The sequence below is a fragment of the Ahaetulla prasina genome, chromosome 4 (genome assembly GCF_028640845.1).
Source record: "Ahaetulla prasina isolate Xishuangbanna chromosome 4, ASM2864084v1, whole genome shotgun sequence".
Taxonomy (NCBI): Eukaryota; Metazoa; Chordata; class Lepidosauria; order Squamata; family Colubridae; genus Ahaetulla; species Ahaetulla prasina.
Genome location: NC_080542.1, coordinates 63,474,240 through 63,494,089, shown reverse-complemented (window position 1 = coordinate 63,494,089; position 19,850 = coordinate 63,474,240). Strand labels below are relative to the sequence as shown.

The 19,850-nt window shown below is 33.6% G+C and overlaps 2 protein-coding genes across 13 annotated transcripts in view; one reads left to right on the top strand and one right to left on the bottom strand.

Annotated features, from left to right (window-relative positions):
- The window catches only part of CUL1 (cullin 1), a 56,798-nt gene extending 42,223 nt beyond the window's left edge, over nucleotides 1-14,575 (top strand). The window contains exons 14-22 of the mRNA XM_058182301.1: nucleotides 589-706; nucleotides 3,693-3,769; nucleotides 5,427-5,558; nucleotides 7,795-7,887; nucleotides 8,974-9,021; nucleotides 9,103-9,185; nucleotides 10,661-10,766; nucleotides 13,199-13,312; nucleotides 14,059-14,575. Coding sequence (XP_058038284.1) covers nucleotides 589-706; nucleotides 3,693-3,769; nucleotides 5,427-5,558; nucleotides 7,795-7,887; nucleotides 8,974-9,021; nucleotides 9,103-9,185; nucleotides 10,661-10,766; nucleotides 13,199-13,312; nucleotides 14,059-14,139 — 852 coding nt within the window. The 3' untranslated portion in view covers nucleotides 14,140-14,575. The remainder of the gene's footprint in view (nucleotides 1-588; nucleotides 707-3,692; nucleotides 3,770-5,426; nucleotides 5,559-7,794; nucleotides 7,888-8,973; nucleotides 9,022-9,102; nucleotides 9,186-10,660; nucleotides 10,767-13,198; nucleotides 13,313-14,058) is intronic.
- A 128-nt stretch (nucleotides 14,576-14,703) lies between these two features.
- Nucleotides 14,704-19,850, bottom strand: part of EZH2 (enhancer of zeste 2 polycomb repressive complex 2 subunit) — an 86,137-nt gene continuing 80,990 nt past the window's right edge. For all 12 annotated transcript variants that reach the window (XM_058182300.1, XM_058182289.1, XM_058182293.1 and 9 more), the window contains 5 exons: nucleotides 19,379-19,474; nucleotides 17,588-17,669; nucleotides 16,994-17,074; nucleotides 16,820-16,904; nucleotides 14,704-16,300 (listed from right to left, as the gene is read on the bottom strand). In XM_058182300.1, coding sequence (XP_058038283.1) covers nucleotides 16,240-16,300; nucleotides 16,820-16,904; nucleotides 16,994-17,074; nucleotides 17,588-17,669; nucleotides 19,379-19,474 — 405 coding nt within the window. In that variant the 3' untranslated portion in view covers nucleotides 14,704-16,239. The remainder of the gene's footprint in view (nucleotides 16,301-16,819; nucleotides 16,905-16,993; nucleotides 17,075-17,587; nucleotides 17,670-19,378; nucleotides 19,475-19,850) is intronic.

The window sequence follows — 19,850 nt, the reverse complement described above, 5'->3', positions numbered from 1 at the left end:
TTTGCTTTGTTTTGTTTTTTATTCAGAACAACTATATATGGAACATGAATACTAATCTGTTTAAATTAGTTTTGGATTATCATTAGTTCTCAAAAATCTCTTAAGCAAAACTTTGTGTTTTCAAAATGTGTGTTGGCCTCTCATACACAGAATTTAAGAGTGCATATGTTTACATGCTTACGAAAGAGAGAGTAAACAACCATTTGTTGTTGATTGGTTATAATTTTACCATAACTATTATTTTAAACAATTCAATAATTATAATAACTTAAAGTGGATCATTTTATAAGGAATTGTAAGCTACAGGTAGAAAATTTGTATACTATAGAAGAAATTAAATGATAAATTTATGTTGACTTTTAGTGTGCAGATCAAGGCTGAAAATTTTCTGCACTCAGATGCTAAAAGTAATTAAATTGCTAGAAAATTCAGTTTATTTATTTTGGTCATACTAAAGCTCTAACGTAAGTATTATTATTATAGTAGTTACATTATATTAGAGGACTTATAGATTAGATTTTTCTGTTGTGCGTACATTACTTTATCTCAAAATGTGTAACTTCATAATTGTTCTGTGATTCATTATAGCAAGCTTGTGGCTTTGAGTACACATCCAAACTTCAAAGGATGTTCCAAGATATAGGTGTAAGCAAAGACCTGAACGAGCAGTTCAAAAAGCACCTATCCAATTCAGAGCCATTGGATTGTAAGCAAAGTTAAAATGTATTTGTTTTCAAACCTGTAAATTAATATACATTTTTATAATTGGTGAAAGTGTTAATGAAGGAAGTTATCTTTTTCTATTCCTTGCAAATCAACCCAATATTGGACATAAATTATATAAATGGATTTAAGATTCTATCTATCATAAGATGCCTCTCCAAAAACAAAATTAAGAAGGGACTAAAGTGGGCATAGAAAAAGAAAATTTGTTTAAAATGGGTCAATCTAGGAAGGGTTTCAGAAGACAGCTGATATTGCAAGCAGTGAAAAGGATCAAAAACTATAGCAAATTTTTGTTCTATAAGAGAAGACTTTATATAACTTTAGATGATTTGCTTTGAACTAGAAGAGATGCTAACTTCAATTTTTAGAAAAAATTGCTGAGAAAAAGAAAGAAGGCAGTGGAGAGTGGGGAAAGATTCGAATCCAAACATGGACTTTTATGTACAAGACTTTCCTGGTTCTTAGGATAGCATTTTAAGTTAGAAGTCTATTAATTCTAAATGGTTTTACACCTGGCCTCCAGTTAGAAAACCTCAGATAACTAGCAAATACCAACAAAAAGGGTTTCTCCAGTTAGGCTCAGCTCCTAGAACTGTATACACTGTATGCACAATTATTAGATAAGTTGTAATTTTGAGGGTTAATTTTATTATTGAACAACTACAGTGCACTCTGTCAATCAAAATGTTAATGAATCTTAAATCCATTTGTGAAAGTAAAAGTGAGGTTTTGGCTTTCTTAGGAGAATATCTATGTGTCCACAATTATTGGGCAACTATTAGTGTATAGAAGTATTATGCAACAACTTACTCATTTATTTTTAAATGAAGGCAGAATAATAAAACAAAACTCAAAATTGATATATAAACATTTAAAAAAAAAATCAGTGACCAATATAGCCACCCTCCTTTTCAATAACAGTCATAAGCCTTCCATTCATGGATTCTGTCAGTTTCTTGATCTCTTGACAATCAACTTTTTGTGCAGCAGCAACCACCACCTCTGAGACACTGTTCAGAGAGGTGTCACCGTAAATCTCCCGTTTAAGAAGGGCCCACAAGTTCTAATAAGTTAGGTGAGGAAGGGGGCCATGTCATTATTCTTTCATCTTTAAGGCCTTTACTGGCTAGCCACGCAGTGGAATATTTCAGTGCATGCGAAACATAAATATTGTTGTCTTGAAGATTTCCTGTACCCCTGCTTGAAGAAAATGTCTTCTAAAAAGTGGCAGTAGGTTTGGGAGTTGATTTGAGTCCATCTTGAACCTGAAAAGGTCCAGTTAGCTCACCTTTAATAATACCAACGCATACCAGTATTCCACCTCCACCTTGCTGGCTTTGAGTTTAAGTGCTCTGTGCCCATTAACTGATTTAGCCACTGGCCCATCCATCTGATCCACCGAGAGTCACTCCCATCTCATCAGTCCATGAAACCTTTGAAAAAATCTGTCTTCAGATATTTCTTGGCCCAGTCTTGTCATTTCATCTTATTTGTCTTGGTGGTCGAGTTCCAGCCTTCCTTACCTTGGACATGTGTCTGAGCACTGAACACCTTGTACATCTGGGCACTCCAGGTAGGTTGCAGTTCTGGAATATGACAGCACTGGAGGATAATCCTGATAAATTCATATTTGATTCTTCTCAAATCTTTGGTAGTTGATGTCTTTTTTTCCTCAACATGTTTCTTATGACCCTGATGACTATTTGCAACAAAAAGTTTGATGTTTCTGTGATCACGCCACAGTATTTTAACAATTTCAAGAGTGCTGCATCCCTCTGAAAGACTTTTTACAATTTTTGACGTTTCAGAGTCAATTAAATCTCTTTTTTGACCCATTTTGCCTGAGGAAGCTGCCTAATAATTATGCACACCTTGATACAGGTATTGATCTCCTTAGGCCACATCCTCCCTTATTACACAAATACATATCAGTTGATATGCTTATATCCAATAACCATTCAAATTTATATAGCTTGGAGGTGGAAAATATGCATAAAATGATAATATGGTCAAAATACTCACTTGCCTAATAATTGTGCACAGTGTAGATATACAGGTAGTCCTTGATTTACAACCACAATTGAACCTAAAATTTATGTTAAGTGATAATTTAAGTGAGTTTTGCCCCATTTTATGACATTTCCTGGCATAGTTGCTAAATGAATCACTGCAGTTGATAAATTGGTAACCTGGTAGTTAAGTGAATCTGGCCTATCCATTGACTTTGCTTGTCAGAAGGTTACAAAAAGTGATCACATGACTCCAGGATGCTGCAACGGTCATAAATATGAATCAGTTGCAAAATGCCTAAATTTTGATCACATGATCATGGGGATGCTATGGAGATTGTAACTGAAAAACAGTCATGTCATTTTTTTCAGTGCTGTTGTAACTTTGAACGGTCACTAAATGAACTGTTGTAAGTCAAGGACTACTTGTACATGTTCAATTTTCTTGGCAATTGTCCCCAAGTCAGTGTTTCTTTCGCTCTTTTCTTCTCAATTTTGTCTGTAGATCTAGAATTTTGAGGTTGTATCAATGCAAGTATCAATGAAGTCTGATTCTACTTTACCTTAGTTTATATGATTTATAAGTATAGCTGGGAGTTATCACATGGCTGAATTAAACATGGATAAGATCTTGCAAAGCTGGACTATATTTTATTAAATATAGGATGCATTGGACGTGGAATTGTGCAGTTAATATTTTTATTAGTTGAATTGATTGGATAATATTTGTAATTTGCTTCAATTATTCTTGTGTTTTAAATAATTTCTATGCAATTTTCTCCAATATATTTTATGATACCTTTGAAAACAAAACTCTCCTTATTTTTCTTTAATTTTTACATAACATTTGTACATAGCATTATCTTTTCCTAACCAAATAATTGTTAATTTAATCTGTTTTGTTGGTCAGTGACTGAAATAAAATTACTGACTTAATTGTTCATATTTTTATATTAGTGGACTTCAGCATACAAGTACTAAGCTCTGGATCTTGGCCCTTTCAAATGTCTTGTGCATTTGCTCTCCCATCAGAGGTAAGACCATCTTAGTTTCTAGGTCTATACTTTAAGATATAGGGAGACTAATATTCTGGAAGGCTGATGGCTAAGTAGAATCTGGTTGAGGCATTATATCTAGTGATGTCTTTTAAGTCTTTTCTAATGTTTGTTTTTATTTGTGACACATACATATGTGTTTTTTGTACAGTGAGTTCTATATAGTCCCATCTCATCATAATGATCTGTAAATTGTACAATGGATTTATTTGAAAGATGAGTTTATTGATTTTGTCAATAGTTGTTAGCATAACATTTTATACTCCTTTTGAGAGGGGTGGGTCCTTTTTTGTTAAAAAGAAATGAGTGTTTTTTGTACAGTGAGTTCTATATAGTCCCATCTCATCATAATGATCTGTAAATTGTACAATGGATTTATTTGAAAGATGAGTTTATTGATTTTGTCAATAGTTGTTAGCATTCAGATAAGATCTGAGAGTAAGTGCAGAAACACTCCTATCAATTTCTGGATTTTTTTTCTAGTCAGTATATTTTAGATCATTCTGCAGCTTATTGTTGCTGGTCTTTAATGACAGATTAGTCCATAATAAGATAGCAGTCTCTTTGATTAATCATACCTGATTATCCAATTAGGGCTTACCCATCTCTTTCTGCTTGTACCCTTTCTCACCCACAAATCTATCTATCACAGCAAACCAGTGATGCCAACTACTTTTTGTGTGTGTTCTTTATTTGATGTTGAGTCAAAGAGATAGTGTGGACATTCTCCAGGTGTACTTTCCACTCTGTCTAAGCTGATTGTGTGGTTTCAAGCATAGTCCTGTAAAGCAATATATTGATTAGTCCTAAAAGCTATAGAATCAACATCTCCTAATACATTATACCTATGATTGAGCAATATACTAAAGATCTCCCTCCCAGAATAGGCCAGCAAGTTATGGGTTCAAAAATAAGCCTTCTTTGCAGTTGTCCTAACCTTATGGAATAGTTTGTCTCCCTCTCTATAAAAAGTTTCTGGAAAGTGGTCAAGATGGTGATCTTCTGCTAAGCTTTAGGAAATAAGGAACAAGGTGAGGTACAGCTTTTTCTGCTGGTTTTAGTTGCTGATTGTAAGTCTTATTTATGGAACTTTTACTTTTTATATTGGATTATAAATCCAATAAATACTACAGCTCTCATGATAATAGCAGAGTTGTTACATAATTAAGGCCTTCATTCAGAATTGCTAGGCTTTTTGAGAATGAAACACCCGTTTTTATGCTAAATTTAATGTTTTTCACATACTTTGCTGATGACAGTCTGTTTTATGTCATCTGTGCCAAATAGTATTATGCCACACTGGACTCTGCTAGACTTGGTAATGGATTGTATGATTGTCAATAAATGAAGAAAAAAAACTATCAAAGTGCTGGTTTTTGTTTAAGAATTACTGTAAATGTACCCTCTATTGTAGACAGCATGCTTTCTCCTTAAAAGAGTACATACCCAGCTGAGTGTTCTCATAACCAGTTCATGTTCAAGTAGATTAATTGGCACCAAAATCTTTTGACAAACCTTGCTGAATGACATCAACAATAATTGGCTCCAATTATTCACTCCATTTCTCTACTCTGCATAAGACTGAAAATGTAAATATGATATGGTTTTGTTTGATTTAATTTGATTTGAAATGCAGCTGGAGCGCAGTTATCAGAGATTTACTGCTTTCTATGCAAGTCGTCACAGTGGCAGAAAATTAACATGGTTGTATCAGCTATCCAAAGGTGAACTAGTTACCAATTGCTTCAAAAACCGATATACACTACAGGTAAAGTTCACTGTAGTTTGGATAAAAATGCTATTCAAGTAGAATGTTAAGAAATTTGCTCTTTTCTGATACTGTATCTTGAATTTGGAAATTTTGCTAATATTTCTGTCTTTTAATAATCCTTTAGAAAAACGCAGGAGGGAAAGGCATAATGCATGGAACAAATGTTATGGCTTGCATGTAGACACATTTCTATGCTTTATATTAACATTCTAAAACTCCCCTCTTCCCCCTCCATGTATGTTTTTTGCCTTCTCTAATATATATTTGTTTAAATAAGCACACAAAATATGCTGCTAATATATACTAATATTAACAATAATGTAATCATAAGATAATCAAATATATATGTTTAAATTGTGTAAATAAGCCACTTATAGATAAAATCTCTTGAATAGTTAGATTGCATATACAGTGCATTCAGAAAATATTCAGACCGCCTTCACTTTTGTCAATTTTGTTACACTGCAGCCAGACTCTACAGTTAGTGAAATTCTTTTTTCCCCCTCATTAATCTATACTCAGTACCCCATAATGTAAAATCAGAATTTTAGAAATGCTTGTAAATTTATTAAAAAGGAAAAACTGAAATATTACATTGGCATACATATTCAGACCCTTTGCAACAACCCTTGAAATTTAGGTCAATGTCTCCTAGTTCTCTTAATTGTTGCTGACTTGTTTGTACACTTTGATTGGAGTTTACCTGTGGTAAATTAAATTGACTGGACATGATTTTGAAAGGCACACACTTCTCTAAAGAAGGCCTTATAGCTGGCAATGCAAATGCATTGCTGCCTGCAAAGCTCAGAGGCAGGATTATTGCAAGGCACAAATCTGGGGAAGATTAGAATAAAATTTCTGCTGCAACGATGGTTTGTAAGAATAATGACTTCCATAATTATCAAGTGGAAAATGTTTGTCACAACCTTGACTCTTCCAAGAGCTGGTTGCCTGGTCAAACTGAGCCATCAGGAGAGAAGGGCCTTAGTAAGAGAGGTGAAGAACCCAATGGTCACTCTGACTGAGTTTCAGAGATCCTAAGTGGAGATGGGACAGAGTTCCCCAGAAGGACAGCCATCACTGCAGCTCCACCAATCTAGGCTTTATGGCAGAGTGGATAAACAGAACCTTCTCAGTGCAAAATGCATGAAAAGCCTATTTGGAATTTGCAAAAAAGCACCTGATGGACTCTCAGACTCTGAAAAACAAGATTCTCCAGTCTGATGAAACCATGATTGACCTGTTTTGCCTCAATTCTAAAAGTTATATCTGGAGGAAACCAGGCATCACTTATCACTGCCCAATATCATCCCAACAGTGAAGCATGGTGGTGGCAACATCATGCTGTGGGGGTGTTTTTCAGCAGCAGGGATTGGGAGAATGGTCAGGGTGAAGGGAAAGCTGAATGGAGCAAAGTACAGGTATATCCTCAATGAGAACTTGTTCCACAGTGTTCAGGACCCAGACTGGGCTGAACTTAACTTTCCAACATGACAACAATTTTAAGAATACAGACAAGACAACATAGGAATGGCTTAGGGACAACTCTGAATGCCTTAGAGTGGCCCAGCCAGAGCCTGACTTGAACCCTATTGAACATCTCTGGAGGGATCTGAAAATGGCTGTCCACCAATGGTCGCCATCCAACCTGACTGAGCTTGAGAGGATTTGCAAAGAAGAATGGCAGAAAATCCCCCAATCCAGGTGTGCGAAGTTCATCACATCATACCTAAAAACATTAGAGGCTGTAATTGCTGTCAAAGGTACTTCAACAAAATATTGAGTGGAGGGTCTGAATACTAATGCCAATGTAATATTTCACTTTTTTTCTTTTTAATAAATTTACAGTTTCACTTCATCATTATGGAGTACTGAGTGTAGATTAATGAGAAAAAATTAATTTCAACAACTGTAGAATCAGGCTGAAGCATAACAAAATTCAGAAGTAAGGGGAACTAAATGTTTTCTGAATGCACTGTATGTTATTTAATATTCACAGATCTTAGTCTTTTCATTTTTTCTTTCTTCTTGGTTGTGTAATCTGAAAACATTCACTGTACATGCAAGATTTGTCTATTGAAAATCTGATTGGTAGATATTTTTCAGTTTATATGAAATACTAAATTCAGAAAGATAAACATTAAGGTTTTATGTTGTTCTATTTGCTCTGATAAATTCCTTCATGTGAATTTGGAAATTCATTCAAATAAAAGTTATTTCTTGCCTTTTTAAGGCTTCTACATTTCAGATGGCAATCCTGCTGCAGTATAACACAGAAGATGCCTACACAGTCCAGCAGCTGACTGACAGTACTCAAATAAAAATGGTAAAACTTCATTTCATGTTATTATAGTTTTAATGATTGAGGAGTTTTTATTGTTCCACTTACTATATCCACTTATTTCTTCTTTAAATCTAGAATTGTAATGAGCACAAAGCTTAGTTAGCACTTTTCAATTAAAAACAACTTTATTACATTTTTTAAAAATACAGAAGAAAAAAGGAAATGAAAGAGAAAGGGGAAAAAGTGTAAAAATGAGGAAAAAAGAAAGATGCAGAGCAATAAAAAATATAAAAAAGAGAAACTTCTAATTTTCTTCATTATTACAGATACAAAAACTAGTATCAGATAATTTCTTACTCTTAGTTAAACATAACTGATATTAACTCTAACAGGTGTGCAATATTTCTCTTTATCTTAAAAAATTTAGTTATCCAAGCATTAATTCAAAGATACTATTCATCACTATCAATCAAGATTTAAAAATAATCTCCAGTTTAAAAATAAACTGAAACAAAATCTTAAAATAACCAAACTAGTCAGTTCTAATATCTCAATTCATTTATCACAATCCACTCTTTTGTTACTAACTTTTACATTTCTTTCATCTCTGTGCACTGTGTTGCCTCACTGATGTAATCTTAAAAATCATAATAAAGTTCCATATTTCTTCCAGTCTTTTCATCCATCATAACAATAAATTAAATTTGCTTTCAAATTTAGATGTGAAACAGGTTTGGGCCTTTATAATTGAATATTAGTTTTAAAACATTAATTATCACTAACATTCAGAAATATTTATTATAAATAAAGGCATTTGGGTAGATATCCAGTGACAGTAGAATAGAATATTAGTACATTTCATAAAATCCTTGATTTTTTTTCCTCAAGTGTAGAAAATTTTAAATACCATATAGCACAAGTTCACTTCTCTTAATATTACATTCAGCCAATCTACTGATGTTTTTTTTCTGTTTAAATGCAGTTTGCTCACATGGTCTTATAAATTATAAAAACTTTAAACTAAATGCACTGGTTGCATATGTTCTTCACGATCATCTGTAAAACATATTAATTAGAGAACAAATTAGGCATTGATTAATATTTTTTTTTTACTTTTCTGATTTTTAGGATATTTTGGCACAAGTACTCCAGATTTTGTTAAAGTCAAAATTGTTGGTAAGTGCTTTTATTTTGGAAGAGTGGTGAAATAGTATGTCGTTAATATGTTCTGACATTGCTCTTTGTGATTTTTCATAGGTTTTAGAAGATGAAAATGCAAATGTTGATGAAGTGGAATTGAAACTGGATACTTTGATAAAATTGTACCTTGGCTACAAAAAGTAAGAACGATAGTTGAATAATACTACCTAGCCCGAATTGTTCTTCTTAGGATAGTGGACTAAATATCTGAAAAGGTCTGTATTTATTAATGATTGCAGTAGCATGTTTGCATTTCTGTCAGAGTACTGTTCCAACCAAAACCTCACAATTCTGTCTCAGTTTTATTCACTTCAAATGAGTGGAAACTGACTAGGATTAGATCTTGGCTTTTAGAAAGTTTAATTAACAACTCGTGATGCTTAATATATTTATATGGATAGAGAAATGTCAGAGTAAGAGGCAGGTTTCAGAAAAAATAAAGAGGCAGGACATCAGTTGTATAACAGAAGAGATATAAATGAAGAGAGTAGCTATATACCTTTTCTGTTTTGAAAATAATAAGATAACACTGAATATAGTAATTTATACACTAAATATAAGAGTAGCAAGATTAGAAAAAAATACTGGAAGTGAAAATACTAAACATAAGATAGCTTGTATATACTAATACAAAACAGTCCTTGTCAACCAAAGTAAAGGAGACAATAGAAAGTATCACAGTAAAAGTGGGAAAAAATTTGAATACTGTTAAATATCAATCTGCAAACTTAATAAAGTTACTGCTGAGAACCAAGAAGTCAAGCTTTTTGTTTCTTCATTAATAAAGATGAATAATATGCTAAAGAAATAAATATTCTTCTCTATCATCTCTATAAAAGTTAATTATAGAGGAAACGTGATCACGTTGGGATACAATTTTGAAGAATAAGGCCATTTTAAAAATCATAACAATCAAAATGTTTGCACAGATATAAATGGTAATCTATGGTAGTAGAAGCTTAGAGCCAAGAAAAAAGATGGATGCCTTTTAATTGAGAGTCTGGAGATAGGCTCTAAGTTAGAGTTAAGGCCAATTCAATAGCACCAAACTAACACAGATGAATAGAATAAATATAATTGTAATTCAAAATGTAACTTTCTGAAACCCACATCGGAAGGCAATATTTTTAAATTATTCAGTGGTTATGATTATTTTTAATCTGTATATAATTAGCATTATTAAAATAATTTAATTTACTAGATACTATAAAGATTGCTATCAGTTCATATGCTTGTTGGAAATGTCTGTTTCAGTTGAAGCTGGTCATAATGTAGGCAGCCAAATTGAGATACTGTCTTTAAAGCTCTGTTGATTAGTATGCTTATTTTGTGTTTTTAATCTCTTAGGAGAGAGTGGGAATTTAAACAATGGATAGGTCACAGTCCAATTTTAAGCTATCCTGTTTGCAAGCATTAACTTTAAGCCCTCTGGGAAATAAGAAAAGATACAAGTAGAGATTACCTAATACAGCATTCAACAACAACAACAACAAAAAGATTCCTGCCTTTCTTTGTTTAATTATTTTGCCTTTCACAATATGTTTCATCCTAAGGTTTCTGTAGGTCTTCATTTCTGTTTTGTAGAGCTAATTATTTATCTAAATTTTCTTGGCAGCAAAAAATTGCGAGTTAATATAAATGTGCCAATGAAGACTGAACAGAAGCAGGAACAAGAAACAACACACAAAAATATAGAGGAAGATCGGAAACTCCTGATCCAGGTACTTGGGAATTTTCTGTGGCTAGCAGCTCATTTAATAGTGCTGTTAAATAGATTTTTTTTCCACAATGGTAAATGCTATTGTTAGTAAGTTTTTATTGCTAGCAGTGTGGTAACTGTCCATTGAAATCTTCATTTCCCAGTCATATACTAAACATGCTGTATCTACAAGCTTGTTTTTTTTTTTTTTTTGGAAAGAATTTAAACTATCTTCATAAAAAATAACTTGACTATGCATATGGTATTTGGATTATTGATACGGCATGGTCTACTTAGACTAATTCTTGAGATCCTCTTGTTTTCCTCATATATGCTGCCTGAGATATGTATCAAATACAGTGAGTGATACTCTTTGAACAGCCAATTTTTCGACATGTTCAAATTTACAGCAGCACTGAGTGAGTATACTTGAGACTCACCGCATCCTTATGGTCATATAATCACCATTTATAATTACCGCTCATACAAACAAAATAAATGGCAACCACTTGATGTTATTTTTAAAGGAGTCACTTAATGATGTCAATTGGACTTGATGAAATTTGCATCACTAAACAGCATGGTCACATGACATTGCACTTTACTGATGGAAATTCCAGTCCAAAATATCGCTATTGGCTATCTGTACATCTGAAGGGCTATATTGATAGCATTCTCAACATCCTATGAATAAAGTTCAGTTTTATTTTTTGTTACTCTCCATCTGGGCAGGTCCAGCCAAGTTGTCTAGTTGAGTTTTATCTTGTCGTCTTAAGTTTTTTGAGTCTGAGTTTTGAGGAAGTGCACAGGCATGAACAGAATGAAGTGGCACAGCACTCCTGACTCTTTTTGACTCTCAGTGGCATTATTTAAAAAAACCCAACCCTGGTGGATCATGATAACCTTCTGTGCCAATTCCAGGAGCTGGGGTTCAGCAGCACTGTGTATACTCCTTCCTATGGGGTCAATGTCACTCAATATTGATGGGAAGGAAAAGATCAAGTCTCAAGTCTCATTTCTCTCTCCTCTCTTATTTAACATCTACATGAGGCCTTTAGCTTAGGCTATCCATTTGTTTGGAGTGAGATATCAATGTGCAGATAGCACTCAGCTCTATATCTCTAGTCAAGGCCCCTTAAGTGATGCTGTGGATGACCTACTGCAGTGAGCTGAACTGATTACTGGTGCATTTCTGCATGCAATTCCAGATGCTGGTTGTCTTTAGACCCTTATATGGCTTTACACCAGGTTACCGGAGTGACTTTTTACAAGAGTCTCTACCTGTGCAATTCGATCCAGCAGATTGGGCTGTAGCCTCTGCCTTGTGGAATATTCACCCCACAGAGATTAGATTGGCTCCAACCCTGCTGTCCTTTTGCAAGGCTTTAAAAACTTAGAAATGTGCTACACCCGAATAATAATCCTGGCTGTTCTTTGTATTTATTTTCTGGTTACTTTATTGTTTTAGTGTTTTTAATTGTTTATAATTTTAGGTTTGTAAACAACTCAAGAGTTAATTTGGTTGAATTTAACATCCTTAGAAATAGAGCAAACAAACGAATAATTAGTAATCAAAATTAAGCAATTCTCAATCAGGCCTCAAACCTGGGTATAATGCAGAAATGAAAGTGATCGTGCTTGTAGACAATCTTTGATAGGATTTTTCCCTACATTCCTTAGTTGATATATTTGAGTCAGAGACAAACTTATATCTATGTAGAATCAGGGGTGAAGTGTAAAATTTGTTACTACCGGTTCTGTGAGTATGGCTTGGTGGTGGTGGTAGTAATGTGACTAGGTGGGCATGGCCAACTTTTTTTTTTTTTTACTTTTAAAAGCCTTTTTTCTACAACCTCTTTGGCCAAAGAGGTTGTAGAAAAAAGGCTTTTAAAAACCTCTGATGATCAGGCAACTTAGCTGGGATCGCCAGACGAGCCTTTTAAAAGCATTTTTTACAGCCTCTTCAGCCAAAGAGTTTGTAGAAAAAATGTTTTTAAGGGGTTCTGATGATCCCAGCTGAGCTGTGCGATCATCAGAGGCTTTTTTTTTTTTACTTTTAAAACCATTTTTTGGGCCAAAAAGTAAATGTAAAAAAGTTAAAAAGTAAAAAGTAAAAAACAAAAACAAAAAATCTGTTGATTGCACAACTCAGCTGGGCATGTGGGGGTGGGGGACAGGGATTTTTGCTACCGGTTCTCTGTATCATCCGCCCCCATCGCTACCAGATCAGGCAATCCAGCCCGAACCAGGAACATTTCACCCCTGTGTAGAATGTATTTAAATGTCTCAAGATTTAAGCTAACATAGTTTATTTTTGTTGTGAAATGGTATACTTGTTAGCATTCATCCATCTTTGAAATAGCAGTCACCTCTATACATCTTTGATTATTAGCAGCTTTGGTAGTATTTGTTGATCAAGGATTGGGCTTTAACTCTAAATTTTGCATATATTAGGCTGCTATTGTGAGGATTATGAAGATGAGAAAAGTCCTTAAGCATCAGCAGTTGCTTGGAGAAGTGCTTACCCAGCTGTCATCAAGATTCAAACCACGAGTCCCAGTAATAAAGGTTGGTCTAAAGCAGTGGTCTTCAACCTTTTGGCTCTGGAGACTGGCAGAGGCGGCAGGGTGGGAAAGGAAAAGGGATAGTTTTGTGTGTGCCACTTTCACAAATGCAGCTTCGTGTGTGTTCATCCACCATTGCCGCATCTGATTCTGGACTGGAGTGGCACTGGGCTATGGCCCCTGATCCAAAGAATTATCTAGAAGGCAAAAGTCTTAGCTTGGCAAACATTGATATATTCATTTGCATGAAGATTGCTTAACAGGAAAACCTTTCTTTTAGCATATTGGAAAATATGTGATATTGTGCTAAATTAAGCTATTGGAAGAAAGTTATAACTTAAAAGGGGGCCTGAAAAATTTAAGTAACTTCAATTACATGTTTATGTTTAAATCTTACTGTTTAGAATAGTAGTTAGTTTTATAATCAAACTCAACTTTTTAGCTATGCTTGTACTTCAGTTCCTTCTACCATTAGGTGATAAATTTAATCCTTTATTTTGTAGATGCAATACATATACTTTTGCTTGAAGATTTTTGATAATACTTATCTGTTAATACTAACGGTAACTAGCAGTTACCATTTCTTTTGCCCTTTCCCCATATAATTTTTTTTAATGTCAGGTACAGAAAAGTTTTGTTTCAGTATGTCTTCACTAGTTAAATTATTGTTTAAGCTTGTTAAACACTGAGAGTCACAGGATAAAAGTGGTTAAAATATCTCAGAATAATTGTTTTTCTTTCTATTTTCAGAAGTGCATTGATATTCTAATAGAGAAGGAATATTTGGAGCGGGTGGATGGTGAAAAGGACACCTACAGTTATTTGGCTTAACAATTTATAGCAGCTGTCTGTGTCACTCTTAAATTGTAACAAGTTTGAAAGAGAATAAAACTTGTTGGTCTGCTGCTGTCTGGATCTCCATTTTTATAACTAAGACCAGGACTACCATCTGCCAGTCCTAGAATTACATCAGACCTGCTCAGGATTGATACATTTCAAGTTTGTAAATATGGACACCAATGCCATTTAATCTAATTTAAGAACAGAATGAAATCTAAAACCTTCTCCACTGGAGATTGCATGCTACTGCATTTAAATCAATACATTGGCTATACAAAGAAGAGTTGTTTCCCCAGACAGCACTTATACACGTTGGCAGCACTTTTGAGAGAATCTGATTTGGGCACATGTGTAATCTGCTATGAAAAATCATTTGTATAGTGTGTTTCATTTTTTAATGTGCGATAAATAAAAAATTAAAAATTTCTGTACAAGTTGCATTTGGTTTATTGTTAAGTTACATGACTTTATCTTTCTTAAATGTAAATAAAAGGAGCAATGAATATGAAAGCCAGATGATCTGGGTACTGTTTTGCTTTCAATATTATTATCTCCAGTGCCACCAAGTAAAACTTCACAAAGCTCAAATCGGTCTTGATCCGTTTCCTTTGAAACAGAGGGAAGGAAAAATTAAGTACAAGTAATTCTCAGTTTACAGTCATTGAGCCAAACATTTCTGTTGCTAAATGGGACATTTGTTAAGTTAATTTTGCCCAATTTTACAACTCTTCTTGTCCGTTATTAAGCAAGTCACTGCAGTTAAGTTAGTAACACAGGTATTAAGTGAATCTGGCTTCCCCACTGACTTTTTTGTTAGGTTACAGAAACATAAGACCCTGGGACACGAACCATGAGTCAGTTGCCAATTTTGATCATGTGACCATGGTGATGTCGCAATGGTTAAGTATTAAAAAAAGTATTTGTCATTTTTTTCAGTGTGCTGTTATAAGTTCAAACGTATAAGTTCAAACTTGCTTATAAGTAAGTTGAGGACTACCTGTATCCCACATGTAAGAATATTTCATCTACACTTTATTGCTAAATAGTACTCTTGGTGACAGAAAATTATATTATGTGTGCTCATATTTAACATCTAAAATAGTGGGAATATTGGTTCTAACATGGGCACAATCTGCAGACTTATTCATTAGGGATTCTGTTCTTATGTAAATTATACACATTTCAATACTATTCCGAGATGGCTTCTGCTGTTATTAATTATAAGGATTTTTTTCTACAGCATTTTGAAGAGCGAGGGGAGAGCAGAAGCAGCCATGATGAGCACACATGCTATATTTATAGACCTTTTTATAGTTCACTGTAAAAAGATGAATAAAGTTCACTAGGACAAAAGAAAATAAGTTTAACAACATGCAATTCTTGATATAAAAAAAAGTTAGGAGGACATAATGATTAAGATACTGAGCTAAAAGCAGGTTCTAGTTATAGAAGGCTAGGCATAGAAGCCAGAGAGCTAACCTTGGATCAACAGTCCTTTCTCAGCCCAAATCAAGCATGTCAGGCTCTGATAAACTAGTTGTAAAAACATCCCTTGTCACGTCATGTGTTGGTAAGATTCACTGTAAAGACGATGAGCATGCAAACTAATTTGGACAAACATTAAAACTGCTCTTGTGGTAAGGTGATCTTTATGGGATCAATAAAATATTAATTTTTTCACAGGTATTTTTGATTCAAGTTTTGTTAAAATTATTTTGTTAAAATTATTTATAGCAGATTTCTCATGTTAAAAAATACACTTTCAAATATTTTTACATTTATACATTCAGGCAAGCCTTTATTTAAAGATGGCAACATACAATATGAATTCAAAGTTCAAGTATCCTTTATTCAAGGTTCAAAAAGTGTACCATACTGCATTATTGCAAAAGATCAATGGTACAAAACATGTTGCAGCTGGTGAAAAGGCATTAAAAAGTTGGTTTTAAAATCTGTCAATATAAATTACAGGTACAGTACTTTGCAAATTTTGCATTCCAAATTGCATCAATTCAGTTTTTAAAAATAAAATTGCCCATAGTAGAAACTCCTGAAGATAAGGCAGCTGTTTTATAGGCGAGGTAGTTGGTATCAAGGGATTTCCATTTCTCTTTCAATGCCTACATACTTGAGGGCGTCAGCCTGACTATATCTGAACAAAAAGAGAAATAATTTGCATTTAATTGTTTTTAAAGCAAAGTACCCCAAGAATACTATGTGTACATGTATATATTAAAAGTTTTATCAAAAACATTTAACAGTAATAATAGTGCAAATTATAATAAAAGAAAATGAGAAAACTAATCTAAAAAGCTTTTGAAAAGCTATATTTTAAAAAGTAGAGGAAAGATATAAAACACTTATAATTTTAACTTTTCTCTAAGGTGGCATGACACGTTCTATAATCTATTCTGCCAATCAAAAACAAAAATCATCAGTTCATTTTTTACTTTTTACATAAAGGACTTCCAATCACCCCAAGAATGTATAAAAAAAGCACACCATAGAAATGAAATTAATTATCCCTACATCCAATAATTTATGAAGCTGACAATATCTTGACTACACATTTTTTTGCAATAGTTATTGATAAAAGCTAGTAAAGGTATTCTCATAATTTACATAGTGAAATGTATTATTTTTCTGATTTAGGTTTTAGCATTATCCTTACCTGTAATCAAAAAAGAGCTCTTCACCAGTCTGAATGGCTCTCTTAGCAAATATGCCTATTCTATGATCTCCATTAACCATCATAACTGTAAAAGAAAAAGTGAAGTTGAGGAAAGGTTTTACAAAATCATCTGTTTAAAAAGTGAGTATGATATATTCCTGTATCAATATTCACCTTTTGCATAGCAGTTGGGATTGACTGAATGGTTTGCAAATCTTATTTTGTTACCCTTCCGTGTTGCATCAACCACAAAATCTAAATCAAAAACAACAGATAAATTCACAACTGCCTGAAAAGTAGTAAATACAATAATATTCTTAGAAAACTGACTCATTCTGCTAATACAGCTTTGTCATTTGAATTATTATGCTTTAATTATTGATTTGGCTTATAAACTCCCTGCATCGTAACTCGTGATTTATGTTTTTATCTGTATTCTATCAGGTATCATACATATATTTAAATACTTTCTGTAAAATATTCTGGGCATTTTCGTCAATTAACACTTTTCTGGTTTTCATGAAGTGCCATCTTTGCTGGTCACATATACAAATTAATGTGCTTTTTACCATTGTTCATTAGATTTTCAATTCCTGAGATAACATTTAACATTAAAATATTTTCTTCTATTGTTAAGAACTTTTCAAACTTAAAATCTTAGCAATTCTGATTAGATAACTGAAAGCAATATTAGTATCAGCAATATTAGCAATATTTGAGATAAGAAATGTGAATAAAGTAGAAGGTTAAAGACAGCAATATACATACCGTTGTTCAAATTGAATAGAAAGCTGCACATGTATTTATCATAGACTTTCCCTCTTCTGTCTGCTTCATCCTGAGAAATAATCTGAAAATAATATTTTAAAGATTTTGTTTTGGTAACAGGCAGAACCTGTTTTGACATAATGGATGTTTTGACAAAGCGACAGAGCCCTACGTTTCGTATTATTCAAAACCTGCTCTGAGCTTTGTTCTTTCTTTGCCCAAGCAAAAACTTAGGCAACTGTTGATAGTGCTCCTGATCAACTTTAATGGAAAAAACACCCCTACAATCTCTAAAAATTGCTTGACCCTGGAATGGTGGTACCACAGTTTGAAAACTTGCTGGTGTTTTGAATCCATCTTTCAGACTCTACTTTTTCCAATGCTTTGCCTTAGACAGAATGCATGAGCCTTTTATATACAATATAAATTTTATTCTCAGTTGTATATCAAATGTATGAATAGCATTTTTTGTGTTGTATGGCCTTAAGATGCTCCTTTAAATTTTGAGAGCAAGTTGTGCTTATACTCTTCAAAAGGCTTACTTGAATATGGCAAGCTACAAAATACTCATTTACTAGAAAACAAACTGGTGAAACTGTTCCTGCATCAAGCCCCTCCTGCAATTTTAGTATGCTTCCCTTACAAATTCACCTTATTTGTTGTTGTTTTCCTGGGTCTCAAAATGGTAGCATGGAATTACCTCACCATTTTTTTATGTCAATGGGTACTAAAGGCAATCTTGCAAATAAAGATGATACTGCACAGTGCACTTCGCAGCGCAACATGCCATTTTAATTAAATTTAAAATTAAGAATTGGAATTTACACTGCAGCATATTGACATCTTTACAATAATGGGGTCCAAGTTAGATTAGGAAGTACATCATTGTCATATTATTCTCCTGCCTAGTGACTGAATAAAGCAGTTTTTGTATAAATTTGCTCCATTGGAAAACTGGTGGAAGAAATTAGACCCCTGGCCCAACTGATTATCAGATGATACCCTAATCAATTGAGGATAATTAACTTGAAATTTGAGTGAAGGGGAGGAATCCTATCAAAATCAAAAAGGAGTCCTACTTCTGTAAAATCTGTACATAAGCAAATTATAGAGAAAGAGGCTTCCAGTAATTTTTAGGCAGCGAGGGGTCAATAAAACTTTTTATCATCACTTGATTACTGAGAATGAGGAAGAGATTTCTCCCTCTATGTGTCTATTACTGCTTCTCTACTTGTGTCATCCTTATAGGGCTAATTTTTTTTGTTTTTCAGAGATTAAAAAACAGATTTGAAATATTCCCAAACTTTTATTCCTAAAATTTACCAATTATTAGCAACATCCTTTCAAATTACAATACCTATTATTGCTTCTAAACCTAGGGATATTTAGATTCTGTATACTAGAATGCAGGATTTTTTTCTTAAAATGTCATCCAATTCCCCTTTTCTCCATGGATACAACATTTTTCAAAATTCTAATACAAACAAAGCAACATATACTCTTCATATGGATGTTTAGAGACTTATCATCAGTGGTGGGTTGCTACCAGTTCGCCCCGGATCAGGCAAACTGATAGTGGCGGCAGTGGGAGGCTCCGCCCACCTACCTGGACGCTTCTGCGCAAGTGCCCACAAGCAAACCGGTAGCAACAGGTTTTGAAATACACCCCTGCCTATCATATCTCCCACATTATTTATTTATAAAAACATACAACTGAAAAAGATGTAGTTGTTTGGAAGAATTCACAGTAATTTGGGTGTAAAATACTAACTGCAAAACAGTTGTTCTTACCTCGCCACAATATTCAGAGATGAATTCATTTTTCTGCACTGGATCCTTAATGAAAATCCCCCAGCCTGCCACATCAGAAGGTGCTAGCAGCAGATGCTAGCAGAATGAAAAAGCAAGTGCCTTAAACAAGCCAATAAAACTAAAAAGATTCTTAATTCTAACAAAATACCCCCAAAATACACAGTATGCAATATTAAAAGACAAAAAAAAAACAAGCAAAATAGTTAACTGACAATAAATAGTGTTATTTATATGAATAATTGTTCATATAAATAGTAAAGTTCTGATATGCAGACTCATAGACATTCACAGAAAATACAGTTTTGAAACAAAAAATGATCTTCCATTGAACCCACATCAGACCATCCCACCCCAATTTTTCTTGAGTCTTTTGAAACTGTATCAGCATGAATGCAGGTATTTCAAAACTGCAAAGGAATCAAGTGAAGCAGCTATGTGTCAGTTAAAAGTA